Raw genomic sequence first — 22372 nt, 5'->3', positions numbered from 1 at the left:
CTTTTGTCAAGTTGATATAAAACTAGCCAGCACGCATGACTGTGTGGTATTAGGAATGGAACCCGGAGCTTTGTGGGCGCTGGGCAGACACGCTACCAAACTGAAATATAACCTGGGCCCTGGTAGACGATTGTATTATTTCCTTATTTGGTGTTCTTACATTTCTTTCCATTAGTGAAACGCTGAACATATTAAGTCACCAGAAGCAGCAATAAAGTACTAATTAGTTCATAATGATCCTTTGTCCCCACAACAGATTAAATTGAAATTCTCAGAAGCCTGGATTCTGGCCAAGCATAGGGAAGCTACTGGAAATCCCTACCAGATCCCACATTGACTGAGGACAAGAGTGAAGGTGTGTGTGTGTGGGGGGTCACCTCCCCTGAAGTGTGCCACTGGCCCCAAAGATTGCAGGTGGCAAGTGGGTGACACGTGGAGGAGCTCATGTCCCTATTGGGGAAATGCTTCTGGGTAGACCGATAGCTCACTTCCAGTTTCTGAACCCCCCAACCCACCTCCCCCTCCCCACCCCCCACCCCTCACCCCCGGTTTCATGTATCAATTCACTCAGGATAGCAGAGGCAAAAGGCTACACTTTGAAGCCATCACAGCACCAAAACAGATTTTGCCTGCTATTTTCATTCAAGTTCAGGGTAAGAAGGAAAGCGTTAACATCTGCCATAAAGAGAAAGATGCATGCTTGGCAGATGGCAGGGGCAGACGTTACTGGGACATGAATCAGGCTGCTTTTTGAGGGAGGGGCCTCTGAGGAGTTTCTGTCGCCCTTGCCCCCAAAGGCTCAAGTGGACAGTGGCATCAGAAACACGAGCTTGCTGCCCACTCATTTGCTCTTCCGTGGTTCTGGTCACTGTATTTGGATGGACGAAAGGGTCAGCTTAAGTGCCTTTTCAGGAAGAAGGAGCAGGAAGGAGGCCCTAATTCACAGAGCTTTTAGCACTTGATTGGTCACTACATTTGCATATGTCAACCTGCGGGACCCTATAAAAGCTGTTACCCCCTCTTCACAGACAGAATCTAAGGATCAGAAATATTAAGAAAACTGCCCAGATTCTGGAGCAGAGACTCCAAGCTATAATAAAACCCTTATTTCTTTGGCATTAAAAAGTCCCTATATTCTTTGATGTACAAGTCTAGAATTTTCCAGCTCTACTTTAGGCAGAGCGGGTCTCCTCTCAGGGCACGGAAGGGCAGAGGAGCCAGAGGCAACAGACTCTTAGCTCATCCTGACTGTTGCTGTAATGACCACGCTGGGGACTTGGCCTTGGTCTCTCTGGCCAGGATGAGTATGTGCAGATACTGAGAAACACTTCCGGGAGCCAGGTGGAGCCAGGGCCACTGTGCCCGAGCAGGAAATTTAGAGCGTGGCCCATGGATCTGCACAGCCGCCTTTGATCTGAACATTAAGGTCACCAGGAAGCATCCTGAGAACCAGGTACTGTTCAGTCCTAGCGCAACTCGGGGCGTGCAGCAGACACTCTGAAACTGTCTGTTGTAATCAAATGGAAAGATGGGGTTTAAGGGGTGGACCAACGGTGATGAAAAGGGTTCCCATTGGGTGGCTCACACCTGGGTTAACTCCAGCTCCTGGGGATCCAACACCCTCTTCTGGCTGTCTCAGGCACCCATATGCATAGGTACACATTAATATGTGCGCACACACACACACACACATTTCCTTATGGGGCCAGGGTATGTCCCTTCACATACGCTAAGTTAATTTTCCACTGCACCACTGAGCGGTCTTGGCCTCCCGCTGTGAAGGCAAAGTGGCCGTCGTGGGAAAGGGCCAGTCCAGCCACCCCGTTCGGGTGGCAAACAATAGCGCATGTTTTGTGTGGGTTGCCGTCAACTGGTAAGATCTGGAGTCCAACCTGGAAAGTATAAATCGAGATTCAGACTTGACTACTTGAGTCTCAACCTTGCCTGGCATACCCAAGTTTCACCTCCAGAAACTTATACTGTACACTCACACATCTGGGGCCACCTGTCAGAGATGACCTTAACATATATTGAGGTGCAACTGGTTTATATATCTTCCATGCAAATTAGATTTTTCCCCGGTCAATAAAAAGAAAGAAGAACATCCTTTGGAAGGCCATGAATTTTCACTGGGAAACTTTGAGACCTCAGCTTAGACGTATCTCCTAGGGGCCTGTGAGATGGCTCAGTGGGTAAAGTCACTTGCTGCCACACCTGACTGGGTTCCATCCCCGGGACTCACATGGTAGATGGAGAGAACCGACTGCTCAAAGTTGTCCTTTGACCTCCAAGTGCACGCGCACGCATACACACACACACACTTCCAGAGTCATTCTCACTAATCTGTGGCTATTTTCACAACGGCCAACGACCCACATGGAGGTAATTCTGTGCAGCAGAACTAAGGACCCATGGGATATGTCTGTTCTAATATTACATGTATTTATTAGGGAAGGGACATTGGCGCCACAGGGGCGCACGTCTGGAAGTCAAAGAAACAACTTTCCCAAGTCAGTCTCTCCTCCTACGGGGTCCCAGGGTTCAAACTCAGGTGGTCTGACTAGGTGGTAAGCTCCTTTACTGGCCGAGCCATCTCACTGACCCTGGGGCTTTATAGACTCAGCACGCAGCCATCCTACAGAGGCAGAGGAGGGAGGGCTGCTACCTTGTCCTTGTTAATGAACACCAAGTAACGCTTCTGCAGCTCCAGCGTGGATTTTACTGGGAGCACCTGTGCTTGCTCAATAGGCGACCCATACGCTGGTCCAAGGAGTGTCTTCCTGTATGGGGGGGGGGGTAAAAGAAAGTATAAACTCTAAGTTTCAATGTATGTTTGAAGACTGGACTTAACACTATCATACTTTTTGCTGTTGTTTGGGGGTTTGCTATGAGGTCCAGGCTGGCCTAGAACTCACAATCCTCCTTGCCTCAGCCTCCTGAGGGCTGGGATGACAGGCATGCACGGTCACGCCGGACTCCTTATGTATTTCTGGTTCTGAATTTCCTGTCTTGTCACTCAGCTAATCCCTACCTAAGAGCCTGTCATTCAAGGGCTGCCAGCGGCTGCTGTAAACAAGGAGCATGGGATCCCAGCAGCAAATGCTCTAGGGAACGCAGGGGGACACCCTCACTGTAAAGAGCGAAGCTTTGTGCTGACTTCCCCTCTCCACGTTACACCCTGAGGAACTGCCTATGAACAACAGACAAGAAAAAAGCCTGGCAGGAAATGGCACACCTTGGGCAGGATGTGAGCAAAGACGAGATTTCTCCGTGTCAGGCCCACAGACTGGAATGAGACGCCATCCTCTGTTGCAGACATCCCTAAATACAGGTCTGTGTGACATGCATGTCACCAGAACCAGAGGAGAGCATCGAGTTGTAATGATGCTGGTTGGGCCTCTTTGACTTTATAACGTCTTATCACATCTTTGTATTCATGTGTTGGGGTGTGCATGGGTGGAGGTCAGGTGACAACTTATGGGAGGTGGCCCTCTCCTTCCATCATGTAGGATGTCCTACATCTCACTGCTTCCACCTTTTTTTTTTCCTTTTTTTTTTTTTTTCTTTTTTTTTTTTTTTTTTCTTTTCTGGATCTTGGTATTTTACCTAAGCTGGCCTCAAACTCCTAGGTTCAAGAGCGCCTTCTGCCTAGCTGGAACTGCAGGTGCATGCCACTGTATCCAGCTTAGCTTGCTCTAATTCAGGTGGACTTACTGAAGCACTAAGGTATCAGTGAATGCCTTTTTCTGGGGCCCCTCCACATGCTGGCAAGTGGGCAGAGGCAAGGGAACAGGGCTAAGAGCCCAGAGCCATGGTTTGAAAAGACAGGGATCTTTGTCTCTGGTTGGGGAAGTTCGGGGAGGGATATGGGGGGGGGGTAAGGACTGTGGAAATAAAGTCACTACAAGTGACCCAGAAATGCCCATCCCAGGGCCATTCAGGAAAGTATATGTATGAATGTCTCCCTCAACCCTACACCCTAATGCTCACACCCCTACAAAATGGGCACAATGCAAATGTCTATCACCATCAGCAGACGGACAGGTGGACAGGATAGGGCCAACCCTAAGACGTAACAGGGCACTGGTTCATGTCACAAAGTGGATGAGTCTCAAGAACATGTTAAGCAAGAGAAGCCAGGCACAAAAGGATACATGCTGCATGACCCCATCTCCAGGAATATGAAGTTGTGTTGACATGCGCAGAATAGATACGTTGTGGACAGGAGCAGGCCGGTGGCTTTTGAAGACACAGAGGCCAGGGCTAGGGAGCGTCTACTGATGGAAGCCAGAGTTTGTTTTGTTTTTTGTTTTGTTTTGTTTTGTTTTTGTTTTGTTGTTTTGGTTTGGTTTGGTTTTGGTTTTTCGAGACAGGGTTTCTCTGTTTAGCCCTGGCTGTCCTGGAACTCACTCTGTAGACCAGGCTGGTCTCAAACTCAGAAATCTGCCTGCCTCTGCCTCCCAAGTGCTGGGATTAATGGCGTGCAACACCACTGCCTGGCCAGAGTTTGGTTTTTTGTTTCTTGCTTTTTGATGTGGACTCCCTAGGTAGCCTAGGATAGCCCTGAATGAATGGTCCTCCTGTCTTGACGTCCCAAGTGCAGGCACTAGAGACATGCATGTCTGGTTAATTAGGTAGTAGGGATTGAACCCAGGACTTTGTACATGGGAGGCAAGCATTCTACAAACTGAGCCAAATCCCCAGCCAGCCCTTTTGGGTGTGATGGATGTTTTTTGAACCGCACAGCTTAGTGAATACAGTTTTTGTTTTGTTTTTTTTTTTAAAGTGCTCCAAACAGTTCCTGGCACATCATATGTAGCTGTCAGCCAGTGACAGTCAACCTGTCTACCAATTTTACAAAGTTCCTATCTCTTCATTCTGACTGAAAGCCATTTCATATTCATTGTTTTTTTTTTTTTTTAAAAAGGTTCAAACCTTTAGATATATGTAAAATATAACATCCATATTCTACAATGTGTGCCCTGTCCCAAGAAAGGCACAGGTATAACTGGTACATACGATTCACCAAGAGTTTACATAAGTGTGAGGTCATATGAAGAGGGAATTAAAATATTCATACTTGTTTGCAGTTTGCTTCGTCTCTTACTCTCTCTTGGAGATGCTGCCATGTTACTGCATAGACAGCTTTCTCATTGGCTATTTTCCCCCTGTGCCAAAAGCACCATTGTGTTCTGGTGTACTGACAAGACATCACTTAACCAATGCCCTATTAACAGACATCTTGGATTGCTTCCATTTCAAAATATATTCCCAAACAAGAGATCCTTTTACTTATGTCTTGGCATAAGCGCATGGCACTTCCGCAGGCTTCGTTCCTAGAAGTCGGAGGATATAAAATTGAACAGAGGGTGACAAATTGCTCTCCCCAAAGGTTATGACAATTTACACCCCCAACAGTGGTTGGTTGATCGAGCCTGCTTCCTCACACCCTTGTGGTCTCACGGCACCATCAATCACTTTTATCTTTGCTAATCCCATTTGTTAAATATGATGTCTTGCTTTCGTCTGCATCTTGGAGGCTGCCAAGCCCCTGCTTCTGTGATCACAGACCTTCTTCTGTGGCCATGGAAAGCTGCCTTTCTATTTTCTCTCAAACATTCTAAAATGCATTTTAGAATTCTTTTGGGTTCATCACGAGAGGGCAACTCCTTCCCAGTTGAACAGTTGTTACCAGACTTAAAATTTCTCCCACAGAAGAGATGCTGTAAGCAAGGGGCTCTTGTTTTGGAAGGGGAGGAATGTTCTGGAGCTACAGGAAGAGGCAGTGGTTACACAGGGCTATATATGCCCTTCATTTAAATTCTTTATGAACTCGACTTCCAACCTTGCTAAGTTATTTTCTATACTTGAGTTTAGAAGCTGAGCAGTGACTGCAGTAGAAACTTAAAGGTTCTTTGGAAGCTCGGCCGGATGGTGTTTTGCTGGGACAAACATGTAAAGGAACGTTTCGTTAAAGTGGACATAGGTGTGAATGGCTCAGGCAGACTCGTGAAGGAGTGTTTCACTGACGCAGACACAGGAGAGAGGATGTTCTGCTAAAGCAAGCACGTGAAAGGACACGTGATGAAGGATTCTTTGCTGATGACAAACATGTATTGGTCCGCCTTACATCGCGTAGTTGAGCTGCAATGGTTGGGATTCTTTAGAGAGAACAAAGCATCTGGTGGTGTGCTGCAGTTTCTTGCTGCTTCCAAGGACTCGGGCTGATTGGATGCACATGCTGAGGACAGGTGACATTTGCAGGGTATAAACAGGACTCCATGGAGTTACAGAGACAGAGCTTGGCTTGCTGGAACAGCTAGCTGTGCTACGCTTGTGGGTCTGGAGTCTTTTGCTGATCTGAGGCACAGCCGAGAACTTCTCCTGGTATCCTCCGGGTTCCTCCTGCTGACTCAAACCAAGGCTGTGTCACCGCTGTTGCCAACCGGAGTCTACAGAACAGGACTGCTGGTGTAACTGTGAAGTGTTTACAAGTGGATGGAGCTGCCTCTGCCTGCTAACCTGTGAACTGAACTGCCATTTTTCAGACAAAACAGACGGGAGTTGCTCCAAAGAACCTTTCTAAACAGGTCCACTTCCCGCCCCCTCTGCACTTCCCCATCCTTTCTTTTCCCCCACCTCTGGTGGGTGATGGGCTACAAGAGAGGTTAAAGCCTTTAAGAACCATCATTAAAAACAGGATTTGAGAAGATTAAAGTTACAAGTGATAGTATCTTTTTTTAAAATTTTGTTACTGTTTATGATGAGGCTGGATGGTGCAGTGGGTGGCACATACATGCTGTGGTATGTGGGTGGAGGTCAAAGGGCAACTTTTAGGGGCCAGTTCTCTGCCATCAGGCTCCTGCAGTAATTACTTGTTTCCTGAGGGGCCATTTATTCTTGCCATGTACATTTTCTTTCTTTTTAATAGTTTTATTTTATTTAAGTGATTTGTATATTTTTATTTTATGTGCATTGGTGTTTAGCCTATGTGTATGTCTGTGTCAGACACCCTGGAACTGGAGCTAACAGTTGTGAGCTGCCATGTGGGCATTGGGAATTGAACTCAGGACCTCTGGAAGAGCAACCAATGCTCTTAACCACTGAGCCATCTCTCCAGCCCTGTATATTATTTTCTTAAAAGATGCTTTGAGCTAACTTCAGATGGATGACCAATAGGCAGAAACACGAACACATGTACACAGAATACAAACACACGTGCGCACACACACACACACACACACACACACACAGGGTTCAACACAGCCGCTGTCTGTCTTTACTAGTGAATAACTGTTAGCGGGCGCTTCAAGCCTGAGGCATGCTATGCTTGCATCTCCTATCCTGTGAATTCAGTTTCTAGAGACTGACTGGGCATTTCTGTGGATGTCCTTTGCTCAGAAGTGTGTGTCCATTGAAGAGGGTGAAAGAAGAACCTTCTGAAGTTCAACTCACTCTCAGGGATTTTAAACACTGTGCCAGATTCTACTTCCTGTCAAGGTGTAAGGATGCTGTCATTTTTTCTCCTCCTTCTGGAAAAGAACTGTTGCTGGCGGGGGGGGGGGGGGGGGGGGGGCAGTGGGCAGGAGTGAGATGGTTCATGCTTGGAATCCCAACACTTGAGAGGTTGAGGCAGGAGGTTTGTTGTAAGTTTAAAGCTAGCCTGGGCTACAAAATGAGACAGTGTCTCCAAAAGAAAAACTAAACAAAAACAAACAAACAAACCCCCACAAAACCAAACCAAACAGGAAGAGAGCCTGGGGGTGGGGGCTGGGGTTTTCGAAATCTCTGAGATTGAAGGCATGATCCTGGCCAGCTATGATGGTACAGTCCTGTATCCCCAGCACTCAGGAGACGGCTACATAGCAAGACCCCGGCTCAGAAACAAGCTAAAACCAACCGACCAGTTAAAACTCTGAGCTCCCTCAAAGCCTCTGAGCTTGAGTAGGTTGCTACCGGGCTGCTGTCTCCTGCTTCAAATATTCCCTCTTCTTCATGCACTTCCAGCCATACCCACTGGCAGCCAGTCACTGGGAAAGAGGCTCCCTCCCCACAGGGTTGACCAGGTCTGACCCTGTGCGCAATCCCTAGTAGGAGGCAGAGTCAGAGCAAGAACCTAAGGCTGAGTCTTGGCCTGCCTGACTTACTGGTTCTCCAGAAGTGATGAAGCCTCCCCAGACCTCAGAGGGACAATACTTTGCAAAGCTGTGGGCAGCTGAAGACAAGGTGGTCTGGTTGCAGGGGACAGCATTGTCAGTGTCCCAGGTGAGGGAAACTTGGGGCCCATGGGACTTAAAAGGGATCCACCCCCAACAGCAAGCTACCTCTGTGGGAAAGGTGATCCTCCTACTGTGTGTTGCCATGGATGACCCGGGTGTGGTCTGCAACCTCCAGCTCCTCTTTCCCTCCAGTCTCCTGCCTCAGGGCTTTAACTTCCTCTGCCTTTGACCCCAGCTCGGCCTCCACACTGATCAAGAGTCTAACTCAGGTGCTCTTGTGTGCTGTACGGTCTGGAACCTGCCTTGTCCAACTTTAGATCTGACTCTCCTACCCTGTCCCCCATCCTCCATACACTCCACCTTCCCACCCTCCTCACTCACCCTTTTCAAGTCCCACTCCCACCAAGTCACTTTCTTAGAACTTCTCAGACCCCCAAGTGCCTGTTCTTTCAGATTTACTCCTCCCTCCCTAAGCTCCGCCCCCCACCTTCTCAGTAGTCTAATGGCAGCAGTCCCTCTGCCCCCAGGAACTTCCTCTCCACATGCTGTCCTTCCAGTCCTTATACACAGCACTCTCTCTTTCCTTCCCTCTCTCTCTCTCTCTCTCTCTCTCTCTCTCTCTTTCTCTCTGTCTCACACACACACATGCACACACACATGTGCACGCACACACATGCACACACACACACACACACACATGGCCTACTAACAAGAATGTTGCCCCCATCACCTAAGTGTCCGTCCCACGAGGGAGCTTTGTCTGGACAGACTTTCCCTGCCTGGAACAATGCCTGGCCCAGGTAAGGAATGAATGAATGAATGAATGTGGTCAGCTGGACTTAAAACTCCTTTGAGAAGCAGCATAAGAAGAATCAGACATGCTTGCTGGGTGTGGGGCACACACCTGTAATCCCAGGTCCCAGGACACAGAGGCCAGGACTATAGAGTGAGACCCTCTCTCAAAATAAAATCAAAACAACAACAAAAAATCAAACAATTGGGGTGTTTTGTTAAAAACAGTTGGTTTTGGTTTCTCTCCTATGTGGGAAAGGATGGCTGGCTTTGGAGCTCCGTGACTCCCAGCATTCCAGGCTGCGTTCCTCACAGATACATGAGCACCAAGCTCTGGGTCCCTCACCTCCCTGGTACCTGCCTTAGAGCAAGGACCCCAGGTCGGAACCCTTCTGCAGGCACGGCCTGGCTGTGTGCTCTTGGGTGGACACACCTGACATTATCTGTGACTCAGTTTCTCCCTCTGAGAAGGGAAAGCTCTTAGCAGCTGGGGACTGAGCAATGGGTACAGCCAGCACGTTGGTGGGATGCCCTGGCTCTCACCTGCACATCTTCGTGGTGGCGTTGAAGAGCTTCACTTTGTAGCCGCTGTTGCAGATGAGCAGAAAGAGCTCCTTGGTGAGCGGCGGGTACCAGATCATGCAGGTGGGGTAGTTGCCCTGGTCTGTTCGGTGAATGTCCAGGACATCCAGGTGGTCTTTGTAGCTCTTGACAAGATTGTACTCGATCTGCCGAGGAGCACGGGGACACACGGGGAGCCGGCTGGAGGACAAGCTTGGCTGAGAAGCTTCGAGCCCCAGGTGTGTCAGCCTCTATCATCTCTAAGGGAAATCCTCTGACTCTGCATCAGGATAACCAGCATGGCAGGCTCAGCACCCTAACCCATCATGCCTATGGATCCCAAGTCTCTGCGGTGCTGTCACTCACAGGCACACAGGCCCATGAGCAGGTAGGTGTCAGAGACATTCAGGGTAGCCTGCCCAGGGACACACGGACAGGACGGACAGGATGTGGTGGAGGGAAAACTTAAGTCTAAGCCCAATGGACCCCAAACCTGAACAAGGTGGGTGTGTATGGGGGGGGGGCTGAGCATGGTGCCAGTGACCAATCAGGCGAACCAAACCGAACAGCTCACCAAGAATCTGTCTTTACCAAGGCTCAGCAGCCTGGGCTCGTTGCTGTCCAGGTGAACCCCGAACAGGAGGCTTCGGATGCTGTTGCGGTGAGAGCGAAGTCTTGCCAAATATTCCCAGACCCTTTGTCCATTTTTGACCACCACTACGTACACAGCCACAGTGAAATTGGCGTCCTAAGGGAGCAAGAGTGGAAGTTGTTTCCTTAACTTTAGGACCCAGGACTTATTATGGTGGTCTTCGGACTCGTTTGACTTGAGGATACGTTATCCAGACAAATCTTAACGCAGCAGAACATGCAGAAAAAGTACCCATTCTGCAGGCTGGGAGACTGAGGCTATTGGTGCATAGACAAAGGTGGAAGGGGAGAGGTATGGCGTCAGCCTCACCCTCCATGTTCTTACACTGTCCACCATGGAAAGCAGACCTGTGTCTTTTTGCCTCCCCCCACACACACACTCTTTGTCTAGCTATAGAAAATAAAAAGGTCTCATACAGGGCGGAGTGGCAGGGAGCAGCCTGCAGGAGGCACTGACATCCGTGCTGGTTGCCAGGATAGCTCTGGTCCTTACCAGTGCTGTGTGTACCAGCCGGAGGCCAGGCTGTATGTAAGTGGAATGCCAGGGGGAGGTGGTCCAATGAGGACCTTCCTCGCTGCCACCCCAACTGCCACATCCGACAGAAAGGCAGACCGGGGGACAGAGGGAAGGAACAGAATCCAAAACCCTGACGAAGGACATTGAGGTCAATCAATGACAAGGTTGCCTTGTCAAAATGATCAGAGGGATGAAAGATGGGCTAGAGATGGGCTCCCAGGAGCACAGCAGCCGGCCATCCTCCCGGGGCTGCAGAATCCAAGTCTGAATGTTCTAAGGCCCTGCTTCTGTCCGCCCACCGAAGTTCCTCTGCGTTGCCAACCCTTTCTTTCCCTTTCCCTTTGCACCCCAGCTTGACTGGAATATAACTCCACTTTCCCCAGACCCCTCACCCCTTTGTCCATAGGCAAGAGCATGGAGCAGAGGGAGCTACTCACGGCCGTCGCCATGTAATTGGAGTCGTGTGAGAAGCTGACATGAGACACGCTGCTTTTGGAATATTTGAAGGGCTCTGAGCTTTCATTTTCTAAGGACATCGCATCAAGAATATAAACTGTCCCCTCGGTGAAGCCAGCTCCAAGCAGGGCTCCTGAAATGGCAAGCCCGAGAACGATGAAGGAAAAGGGGACTCCCTCCATTCTGAGGGTAAGTCTGCTGCAATGAGCAGAAGGAAGAATCTCCACAGGGAAACTGGGAAACTGGGAATCAAGGCAGCTTGGGAAGGACACTAAGGCTCAGCTGTGTGGGGGATTGGGGGGACAGTGGAGAACAGCCCAGGGCACAGCCCCTCTGGGTATCTCGGAACCTGCTGAGAGTCCAAGTACCTTCAGGGTTGTAGGTCAGACACTGGACTCCAAGCCCCTTCTCAAAGGCCCTGCTGAACAGATAGACCTTCCTCTCGAAGTCCCACACTTTGATCATCCCGCAGATACTCCCGACTGCGATGAGGGGCTGGTACGGGTGGCAGGAGATGGCGTGGACTGCATCCCTGGGCTCCACAAAGAGCTTCTCAAGTTTGGTGCCATCCACTGTCATGTGGTACACGGTGGCGTCAAACGTCCCAATGATAAAATTCCTGTTTGCCAAGGAGAGGCCCAAGAGGATCAACGTTTGCAGTGGACAGCCACGCCAGCCGTTCCGCTTCTAGCTGCACGGGAGCTGCCTTTGTTGTCTGTAATCTGGTGACATTATTAACCCAACATCTCCAAAAATACACCACCAACATCCAACAGCCTCCATTTGCAAGTGAAAAAAAAAAGCCCGCTTTCTCACATGGAAATTGAGTCATTAAGTATGCAGATGGACAGTCCGTTGTACAATTAGCTAATCTACGCATGCAAATATTCATTTGTGTATGCAAATATGGAGTCGGGCGCACATATACGGCTGTGCCTGTAAAGACAGCAAGGGTAATTAAGCAGACTCACAGATAATTCAGTCTTGAAATGTTATGGCTATTAATTACCCAGTGCCTTTAACAGTGGCTAGGACATACTCAGCTCTAAGAAATGAGGCTAACCCACGGCCAAGGACTCCAGGCAGGCAGCGTGGAGAGGAGAACTCAGGGATAAAAGCCACCCAACTCCCAGTTACTCGGGCTTCTAGATAGTAAAATTTTCAACTATTTTTTTTTTAAATCCAATACTGGTTCAGTCAAGGAGCCATCTCTGAGGCTAACTAGGAAGGTGTGTTCCCTCAATGCAATATCCTAGAAACAAGAGACACATTTGTCGCACCGCATGCAAACTGAAAGGGGGCATCAGCCATTTCTTGGCCGTCTGGATGATGAGATTTCCCCAACGGCTCACCTGACAACGAAAAGGTCACCTCTTAAAGTGCAGTCTGTGGGGAGGTTGGATTTCTCGGTCGGTGGACTTGGTAGGGTCTTTGAAAAGGACAGAGTCCTTATGGCACTCAGTTTGAAGTTGCTGTACCAGTTGACAATGGAGAGGGTGTGATCGTAGAACTTAATGTTACCTTTAATGTCGCCTGTGACGATGTAGCTAAAACAGAGAAAAATACCAGGCTGTTTCGTAGCACTAATGGGGAGAACCCATCCCTGCAACGTCTAACTGTGGCAGGCCCTGGAGCCCAGGTAACGTTCCATACAGTGCTGCCCAACGAGGCTGCCTTGACTGCAACCCTATTTTACACTCCAAGGCTGAAAAGAAGTTAAGAGATTTGCTCAAAACCCAGCGGTGGTGGCACACGCCTTTAATCCTAGCATTCAGGAGACAGAGGCAGGTGGATCTCTGAGTTTGAGAACAGCCTGGTCTATAGAGCAAGTTCCAGGACAGCCAGGGGTAGATAGAGATACCCAGTCCTGGAAAAAAAAAAAAAATCTTGTACTGTAAGTATATAACAAACACCACATATACCTATCTGGGCTCCATGCCTAGAGTACACAGGAACCCAGTGTGCCTAAAGCAACTAGCATGTTTTCTCAAACACTCTTCTGGTTCCAAAGTCAATCCCTTACAGTGGTTGGGTGACTGACTTACAGTCACTGCCCTATGACTACAGATGACACTGGAGAGCAGTGGGACACAAACTGCTTTCTAAGAAGACTCTGCTGTTAGAATCACCTTAAAGCCACGCCCTGTCATCACAGGAAAAGGCAGCGCCCGGTGACAACAAGGCGGCTTTTATTTCCAGTCCTCCAATCCATCCTAAGAGAGCTTTTTTTTTTTTTTTAATTTTTTAAATTTTTTAAAAGACTTTAAAAGAATTCTAATGACAGAGGGAGAAAGAATAAATTTTCTCCAATGTTAGGCAGGCTGATTAAATGAGATTTCTGATTAATAAGCAAGGCAGGTGGGCAGAGTAATTGGCCGGGGCTGCCTTTACTGCCCTCTGCTGCACAGAAGCCGCAAAGCTCCCCCAGTGTTTGTGAAGCCCTCTTCCCCTTAGTATGGGAAGAGGGGAAGGCAGGCCTGGTCTTCAAAGCCTCTACCCTGAAGCTAACTGAAGATCAACTGTAGCATCCATCTCTGCTCTAACACGTATTCTCACACCTCTAGACGACAACTGTGCAGCGCCATACAGCACAGCGGGAAGCGAATGTTCTCAGCCGAGGCCGATTGGACGGCGGCTCACTGGAGTGAGCTTCAGGAGTGCTCCTAACACACTAATGACGCCTGGTTTGTCTTTTTCTTTAACCTAGGGTTTCCCCATGTGCCAAGCACTGTACATGAAACCCTTATAAAGTTACTGGGGTGTGGGCATGAATGCACGGTGTGTGTGTGTGTGCGCGCGCGCAGGTCAAAGGACAACTCCTGAAAGTCAGTTCTCTGCTTCCTCCTTTTCATGGGTCCCAGGGACTGCACTAGAACCATCGGGTTTTCATGATCAGACCCGGGAACTGCGCATTTAGGATATGAATGCCAGGGGTGGTAGAACATGATCTAAGGGAATTCTTAGGAATTCTTGGGAGTGTGAGGCAGGAAGACAAGCTTAGGACCAGGCCCCGATACCTCATGAGACCTTGTCTCAAGAGTTCTATTTTTTAATTTTTTTTTAAAGATTTTAAAAAATGGTTATGTGCGTGAGTGTTTTGCCTAAGTAAATGAATGTGTGCCACATGCATGCCTGGTGCCTTCGGAGGTTAGAAGGGGGGTGTTGGATCCCCTAGAAATGAAGTTCTGGATGAGTGTAAACTACCCTGTGGGTGTGAGGAACTGAACTCTGGTCTTCTGCAAGACCAAGCGCTCTTAATGGCAAGCCTCTTGTCATGTTTTCTTACATTTAGTGTATGAAATGTTGGGGTATGGAACAGGTTTGAGCAGCACAGGAAAAAAAAAAGAGATGCTGTTTGTTTCACTAACACAGAATTTTTAAAGATGATGTGTGTCTGTGAGTTTGTTCAAAAGTCTAGTTTAGGGACTGGGCATAGTGGTACACACTTTTAATTCTAGCTCTGAGAAGGTAGAGGCAGATCTCTGTTGAGTTCCAGGACAGCCTGGCCTACAGAGTGAATTCCAAGCTTTACGGGGCTATTCTATTAGACCCCGAAAAAAAAAAAAAAAAAAAAAAAAAGAAAAGAAAGAAAACATAAAATATACTAAGATCTACTTAGTACAAATAAGAGCTAAGAAAGAGCCCATTTCTATCCTGAGCCTCAAAGTGTTCAGTTCTTCTGCTGAGAGGCAGCTAATGCCCTTGGTTATAATTACAACTCTCCAAAGAAATACTCTATGCATCTATGAATCTATATATGAAAGGGGTTTTAACAAAGAACCACAGATACTGGGAATACTGAGAAAAATACTCTTGCCCAGGAAGAACCCCTGACTGCCTATCCAATATCCAGTGTTCAGACCAGAAATTGTGTGCATACAACAGCAATATATATGCAGACTGTGCAGGTTGTATTAATACATTTAGGAATATACATTGTATAAAATGTAACAACAACTAAAAAAAAATAAGCTGTGAAACTCAGAAACGGCAAAGAGGGAGAAAACTATGTAATTATATAGTTTTTGTGACCTCACCAGGGTCCTCTTTGACCAGCCTCATTACCTGTCGATTGTCGTGAGCACTGTGATGGCTTCCTTCTGTAAATGGACCAGTTTTCGAGGCTTGATGTAAGGGAAGGCCGAGACGGAGGAGGAGGAGGAGGAAGAAGAGGAGGGTGGATAGTGTATGTCCCAGACAACCAGTTTCCCTTCCTTTGTTGCCGACAGTATTTGTGGTAGCTTCAAGTGAAAAACAGACTGGCTGAATTTCCCCACAAGTTTGTTGAACGTCTGTGTTTCAAAGACAGGTTATGAGTTACAGTCAGTAATAATAATGATAATAATAGAACCAAAACATGCAGACGTGTGGCATTTTATAACATTATAATATAAATACAACAAGGCAGAAAGAGGAAAACAGAAATTGCTAAAAAAAAAAAAAAACAACCCACAGGTGGACCGCTCCTGAGTTCAGTGAGGGTCATGTGCCATGCTCAGTTACACTGCTTAAATTATTTATATATTTTTATTTCATGTGCATTGGTGTTTTGCCTGCATGTAAGTCTGTGTGAGGCTGTGAATTACAGGCAATTTTGAGCTGCTATGTGGTTGCTGGGAATCGAACCCAGCTCCTCTGGAAGGGTAGCCAGTGCTCTTAACTAACGAGCCATTTCTCCGACTCACCAATTATACTATTTAATATGACCAAAAGGTTGGCTAATTACTGCTTATACCTGTCCAGCTTCTCTCATAGAGTCTTTTAAACCCGTAGTCTTTCATGAGCAGAAACGTGTTCTAGGTGAAAAACAAAATAATTACCCTGATGTCCTTTGACAGTAATGGTATTGTCCTATCAGAAGACATTGTTTCAGCCCTTGGCGTAAGAATGCTTTGTAAGACCTCTTATTCAGTGGATGCTTGGGGAAATAAATAAAGCATTCAGCCATCTTTCTTATACAGTGTTTCAGAGATGAAATATGGAATGGAAAGAGGGCTGGAGAGATGGCGCAGCAAGTAAAAGCAAATACTGCTCTCCCAGAGGACTACTGGATCCCAATACCCATGTAGGGCAGCTCAAACAGGCTGTGATTCCAGCTCCAGGGCATCTGATACCTCTGGTTTCCAAGGCACCTGTGCTCACAGGATGTAACTTCACACTTACATTGCACAATTTCAAAATAAAATATTATACACACACACACACACAGAGCAATAAATGAGGAAGGGAGGGAGGAAGGAAACTCAGTAATTACATGACATAGCAAATCTTCTGCCCAGTGTCCTCTTCAGGAAGACCCCAGGTTTGTGTCTCAGAGTTTTTCATTGCTGTGATAAGACACCATGACCAAAAGCAACTTGAGGAGGAAAGGGTTGATTCAGCTTAGTCAGGAGCTGAAATGGAATCCACGGGGTTGCTGCTTACTGGCTTGTCCTAGATTGCTCAGCCTGCTTTCTTTTCTCTTTTCTTTTTTTTTCCTCTTCTTTCTTTTTTTCGTTTTTTTTGGTTTTGTTTTTTGTTTTCTCTTGTCATTTGAAACAGGATTTTTCTTTTTAAAGATTTATTTATTTCATGTACACTGTAGCTATCTTCAGACACACCAGAAGAGGGCATTGGATCCCATTACCGATGGTTGTAAGCCACCATGTGGTTGCTGGGAATTGAACTCAGGACCTCTGGAAGAGCAGGCAGTGCTCTTAACCACTGAGCCATCTCTCTGAAACAGGGTTTCTCTGTGTAGCCCTGGCTGTCCTGGAACTCACCCTGTAGAACAGATTGGCCTCAAACTCACAGCGTTCTGTCTGTCTCTGCTTCCCCAGTGCTGGGATTAAAGGCTTGCCAACACCTGGCAACACCAGCCCAGGGATGGCATCACCCACAATTAGGATGGGCCCTCCAGCACCAATCACTAATTAAGAAAATGCTCTATGGCTGGGTCTTATGGAGGCATTTTCTTAATTGAGGTTACCTCCTTTCAGATAACTGTAACTTGTGTCAAACTGACATAAAAAAAAAAAAAAAAAAAAAAAAAAAAAAAAAAAAAAAAAAAAAAAAAGCCAGTAGTTTGTCTCTGAACTTGAACACAGACGGATCCAGAGGTTTTTGTCAAGCAGGATCATGTTCCTCTCCGTGCAGGCATGTGTCCATGCAAGATATTTTTGTCGCTTCGAACTGTAATTAGCATCTGCTCTTGGCAAACTGTGTTTCTGTGAGTTCTCACCTGCCTTCTGTAACCTGAGAATCAAGCCAGCTCTGCCACCGTCATCTGTGGCCACGTGGGTATGCAGACTGGCGGAAACTCCACGTGAACCTCTCTGACTGAGATTGGACAAGATGATCCCTTGCTGTTTGATTTCAACTCACACTGTGAACAAATGTCCTTCCTGGCCTCTTTGGTGTGTTTTGTTGGCGATGTAGGTATTTTAACTTACCCGCTCCCTGGAAGGGAGTACTGTCTAGTTTCATAGCACCTGCCTTGCGAAGGAAACATTGTATCCTATGGTCTGGACAGGGTTCAGTTTGCTGTGAGTACCTTGCTAATGAAACTACATGTGTAACTCAAAGTGCTTGCCTACGCCACTCGAGACCCTGGGCTCCATCAGAGAAGGGAAGAGAGAAGGGAAGTAAATCTAAGATTCTCCCCCACCTCCTCTCCAGGATTTCCTATATACCAGCCTTGAATTTGAAACTCCTGAAATTCATGGACCTCTCTACCTCCTTTGTCCTGGGAATTACAGACATTCACCATCATATCTAGTTTATGAGTTGCTGGGGATTGAACCCAGGGCTTTTGTGCGTCGTAGGCAAGCACTGTACCAACCGAACTACTATGTCCTCAGCCCTCAATATTGTTGGGATTTTTTCCAGTTTTGTTTGAGCCACTGTGCCACCAGTCCTTGATGGACTGGAACTCACTCTGTAGACCAGGCTGCCCTTGAACACAAAGATCCAGCTGCCTCTGTCTCCCAAGTGCTGGGATCAAAGGGGTGTGCCATCACACCTGGCCCTCAATGTTACATCTAAAATGTATCTTTGAAAATGTATCTTTTTATTTGGTTGGTTGGTTGTTTTTTTGGTTTTTTGAGACAGAGTCTCTCTGTGTAGTTCTGGCTGCCTGGAACTCCATCTGTAGGCCAGGCTGGCCTTGAACTCAGAGATTCTCCTGCCTCTGCCTCCAGAGTGCTGGGATTAAAAGCATGCACTACCAGCCCTGGCTGTGACTTTTTTCCATAATGTTTTGTTTTATTTTTTTAAAGCATTTATTTGTTTTATGTATATGAGTACATTGTAGCCGTCTTCAGACACACATCAGAAGAGGGCTTCAGATCCCATTACAGATGGTTGTGAGCCACCATGTGGTTGCTGGGAATTGAACTCAAGACCTCTGGAAGAGCAGTCATTGCTCTTAACTGCGCTGAGCCATCTCTTCAGCCCGTTTTTGTTTTATTTTTACAATGTTTTCTTGTGGAGAGTTTTTGGGGCTGTTTGGCAGGAATCTGACATTGGGCCATGACAAGGAAGTAAGTTCAGGCAGGAATCTAATTTTAGGCTAAAACAGAAAAGTAATTTCAGTCAGGAATCTAAGTCTTAGGCTAGAACAAAGAGGTAGGCCTTAGGCATGGATATGACTGTGGGCGAGGACAGGGAAGGAGGCGCAGATACTTTTATCTCCTCATGAGCCCTTAGAAACATTGATCTTGAGAGTGACCATGGGAGTGATCTCGGGACTTTGTCTATTGCTTTGTTTGTTCCTTGACTATTTGTATCTATTATATTGCTAGTTCCTCAACCTTGAACTGACCTAAATACTTACATGTAATTAAAATGGTTTAAAAGAAAATTGAGAAAAAATAAACCCGCCTCAGCCTTCAGCCTCAGAATTGGCTGGGGTCATGCTATGATGTCTAATCATCTTTTTTCTTTTTAATCCTCACTCCTGCACTGGAGAACCTGTTGACTGACTGAGCTGGCTTGGTCAGATGGCGCCTCAACACTGGAGCTCCAGTAACGGGATACAGTGAAGGACACCCTGGGAACTGGAAGCTGACGCAAAGGAAAGTAAAGAAGATTTGGGCCAGTGGTAAGTAAACCTTGTAGAAGGACAAAGTAATGGTAAGGTGTGTTTTGTGTATATGTTTAGAGTTATGCTAAAATCTAGAGAAGCGAAAGTAATTCTCATAGATGCTTTTAGTCTTTGGACGCTGACTAAGATAGTTTACACCCTAGACATGGGTTTGAGAAAAGCAGTCCTCCCCCCGACAATCTGTTGATGCTTTGGAGAAGGAAAATGAACATAGGCTGTCTCAGAGCTCTCCGAGGGTCAGGCGGAGGTCAGGAGACATCCTGCATCCTCTCTGGCTCCTACTGGAGGAATGCTTAGTTTGGGATCCTTTAGGTAGGATATCTGGGTCCCTTTTGTGGGACATATAGTCATCTTCCCTCTGTCTATTGTCTGTCCTTGGTACACCAATCTGTCCATGTCTGTTTATGTCTGTGTTTTTGTTTCATTGCTTGAATGTTCTGTTTCATGTTCAAAAGAAAAAATTAGTTAAAACTTTATCTACTAGTTCACCCTTTGATTTAGTTTTTAACTAGTTTCAAAAAAAAAAAAAAGTAAAAATAAAAAGCAGTTTCAGTTGGCCTTTGGAGCCCTGCACCTGTGGTTAGGAGTCCAGCACAGCTGGAGAAGCCCTGCCAGGGGCTCACTGTCTGTAAAAGCTGCTCTTAAAGGGGCCAGCATTTTTTTTTTCTTCCTAAACAGATTATGGCACAGAAAATTCCAGTAAGAAAAGATAAGGCTGGAGAGATGGCTTAGCAGTTAAAAGCGCAAAGCGCTGATTGCTGTTATGGAGGTCCCGAGTTCAATTCCCAGCAACCACATGGTGGCTCACAACCATCTGTAATGGGATCTGGTGCCCTCTTCTGGCCTGCAGGTGTACATGCAAAAAAATTAGTTTGCTTTTAATGATTTTCAAAAGTTGTTAGGAGATATTGATTGGCTAAGACCTCATCTTAAACTTACCATAAAAGAACTTAAACCTCTGTTTGATACCCTCAAGGGGGATGCAAATACTAATTCCCCTTGACAATTAACTGATGAGGGATGGATTCCTTTGCAGGAGGTGGAGAAAGCTGTTAGCCAACAGCAGATACATTGTATAGACTATGCTCAATTGTTGGCTGCTTGCATCCTTGCTACAACTCATGAGCCCACAGCAGTCCTTTGGCAAAAGGGACCATTAATGTGGATTCATCTTTCTTCATCTCCAAGTAAAGTTTTAACATCCTATTATGAAGCTGTAGCTTTGTTAATACAGAATTGTATAATAGAATCAAGAAAATATTTTGGGAAAGAACCTGATGAAACATTTATTCCTTATTCTAAACAGCAGTTAAATTGGTTATTGCAGAATACTGATATTTGGCCTATTGCATGTGCAAGTTTTTCAGGCAAAAGTGATAATCATTATCCAAAAGACAAGTTGTTTTTCCCTATGCATGCTTTTGTATTTCTTGTAAATTTATGCATGCAGCCCATAGAAAATGCGCTTACTGTATTTACAGATGGCTCATCTAATGGGAAGACAGCATATGTGATTGGATTGCATGTTCATTCTCTTGAGTTTCCCCCTTCTCCAGCACAAATAATTGAACTACGTGCTGTAGCTGCTGTTTTTGAAACAATGAAAAACCAAGCTTTTAATTTGTATATTGTTAGCCAATATACAGCTTATGGTTTACAATTGCTTGAAATTGTCCCACTTTTAGATACTGCTCATTCTCAAATTTTGCAATTACTTATGCAAATACAACTCAATTTAAGAGAACGTACAGTTCCTTATTTTGTAGGACATCTAAGAGCTCCTACTGGACTACCCAGACCCCTTAGTGGGGGCAGTGCAACAGCAGATTTGTATACCAGGGAGGTTATAGGCCTTACACAGGAACAGTTAGCCAAACAATCTCATTCTTTACAACATCAAAATAGTAATAGCTTGAGACAACACTTTGCTATTTCTAGAGACTGTGCACGTCAAATTGTAAAGACTTGTCCTCAGTGCCCTCGGTTTCTTCCTGGACCACATGATGGTGTTAATCCTCGAGGACTCATACATAATCAATTATATCAAATGGATGTTACTCATACTTCTGACTTTGGAAAATTAAAATATGTACATGTGACTATTGACACCTTTTCAGGCTTTCTAGTTGCAACTGCTTTAACAGGAGAAGCAACTAAAAACATAATTAGTCATGGCCTACATTGTTTTTCTATGCTAGCTGTTCCAAATCAGATTAAACAAATAACAGAACTGACTATTACAGTCAAGCATTTGAGATGTTTTGTCAACAATTTAATATTACCCATATTATTAGGATTCCTTTTAATCAAGAACAAGGTATTAAGAAACAGGTATTGCGGAACTTTAAAACAATATCTTCATAAAATAAAAAAGGGGAGTTATGTCCCTGTATACCACTAATTTACTTAAATCATGTTCTTTTATTTTAAATTTTTAAATCTGTTCCAGGACAGCCAGGACTACACAGAGAAACTCTGTCTCAAAAAACCAAAAAAAAAAAAAAATTTTTTTTAAATCTGGATGCCAAGAAAGTCTGTCTCTGGCATCCTACAACCAGGTATACTGATGCCTACAAACAGGTATACTGATGCCTAGGTGAAATGGAGTCTGTCTCTGGCATCCTACAACCAGGCGTACTGATGCCTAGGTGAAATGGAAGGATCCACTGACAGGCATATGTCACTTTCTATTATTTTTAACAGACAATTCATTGTGGATAAAGGATCTATGCAAAAATTGTTCAAATTCCTCCCCCATGGCTTCACATTAAGATGTAGCCCACGCCCACTAAGTCTACAAATCCGTATTTACCCTTCGTGGTGTCTGACATATGAAGACACAACAAGAAATACTCACTTTCTCTGTTAAAAGCGGGGCACTGTGAGTAAGTATACCCTTGTCTTCAAACTGAAAAGCACAGAAAAAGACATTACTATTTAAAGACCAAGCTGCCAGAAGAAGCACTATGTGCTAGCTAAACCAGAGCAAATGTGCCCAAATGGGGTCGGAGGGTTCCAGCTCCTATAAGAAGAAAGCCGGTCGCCCAGGAATATCTAAAAGCATTTGAAAAGGAACGCAAATCTGTTCAAAAG

General features: G+C 46.0%; 1 protein-coding gene across 3 annotated transcripts in view; it reads right to left on the bottom strand.

The window, feature by feature from the left end:
- Cfap251 (cilia and flagella associated protein 251) overlaps nt 1-22372 on the bottom strand; it is a 71231-nt gene that overhangs the window by 24104 nt on the left and 24755 nt on the right. For all 3 annotated transcript variants that reach the window (XM_076922819.1, XM_076922817.1, XM_076922818.1), the window contains exons 9-17: nt 22137-22187; nt 15262-15488; nt 12549-12743; nt 11565-11815; nt 11178-11329; nt 10147-10320; nt 9555-9739; nt 2666-2780; nt 1729-1892 (exon numbers count right to left, since the gene is read on the bottom strand). In XM_076922819.1, the coding sequence (XP_076778934.1) occupies nt 1729-1892; nt 2666-2780; nt 9555-9739; nt 10147-10320; nt 11178-11329; nt 11565-11815; nt 12549-12743; nt 15262-15488; nt 22137-22187 (1514 nt within the window). The remainder of the gene's footprint in view (nt 1-1728; nt 1893-2665; nt 2781-9554; nt 9740-10146; nt 10321-11177; nt 11330-11564; nt 11816-12548; nt 12744-15261; nt 15489-22136; nt 22188-22372) is intronic.

Source organism: Arvicanthis niloticus, chromosome 24, assembly GCF_011762505.2.
Source record: "Arvicanthis niloticus isolate mArvNil1 chromosome 24, mArvNil1.pat.X, whole genome shotgun sequence".
Classification (NCBI taxonomy): Eukaryota; Metazoa; Chordata; class Mammalia; order Rodentia; family Muridae; genus Arvicanthis; species Arvicanthis niloticus.
The sequence above is the reverse complement of the archived record's forward strand: the minus strand, read 5'-3'. Positions and strand labels throughout refer to the sequence as shown.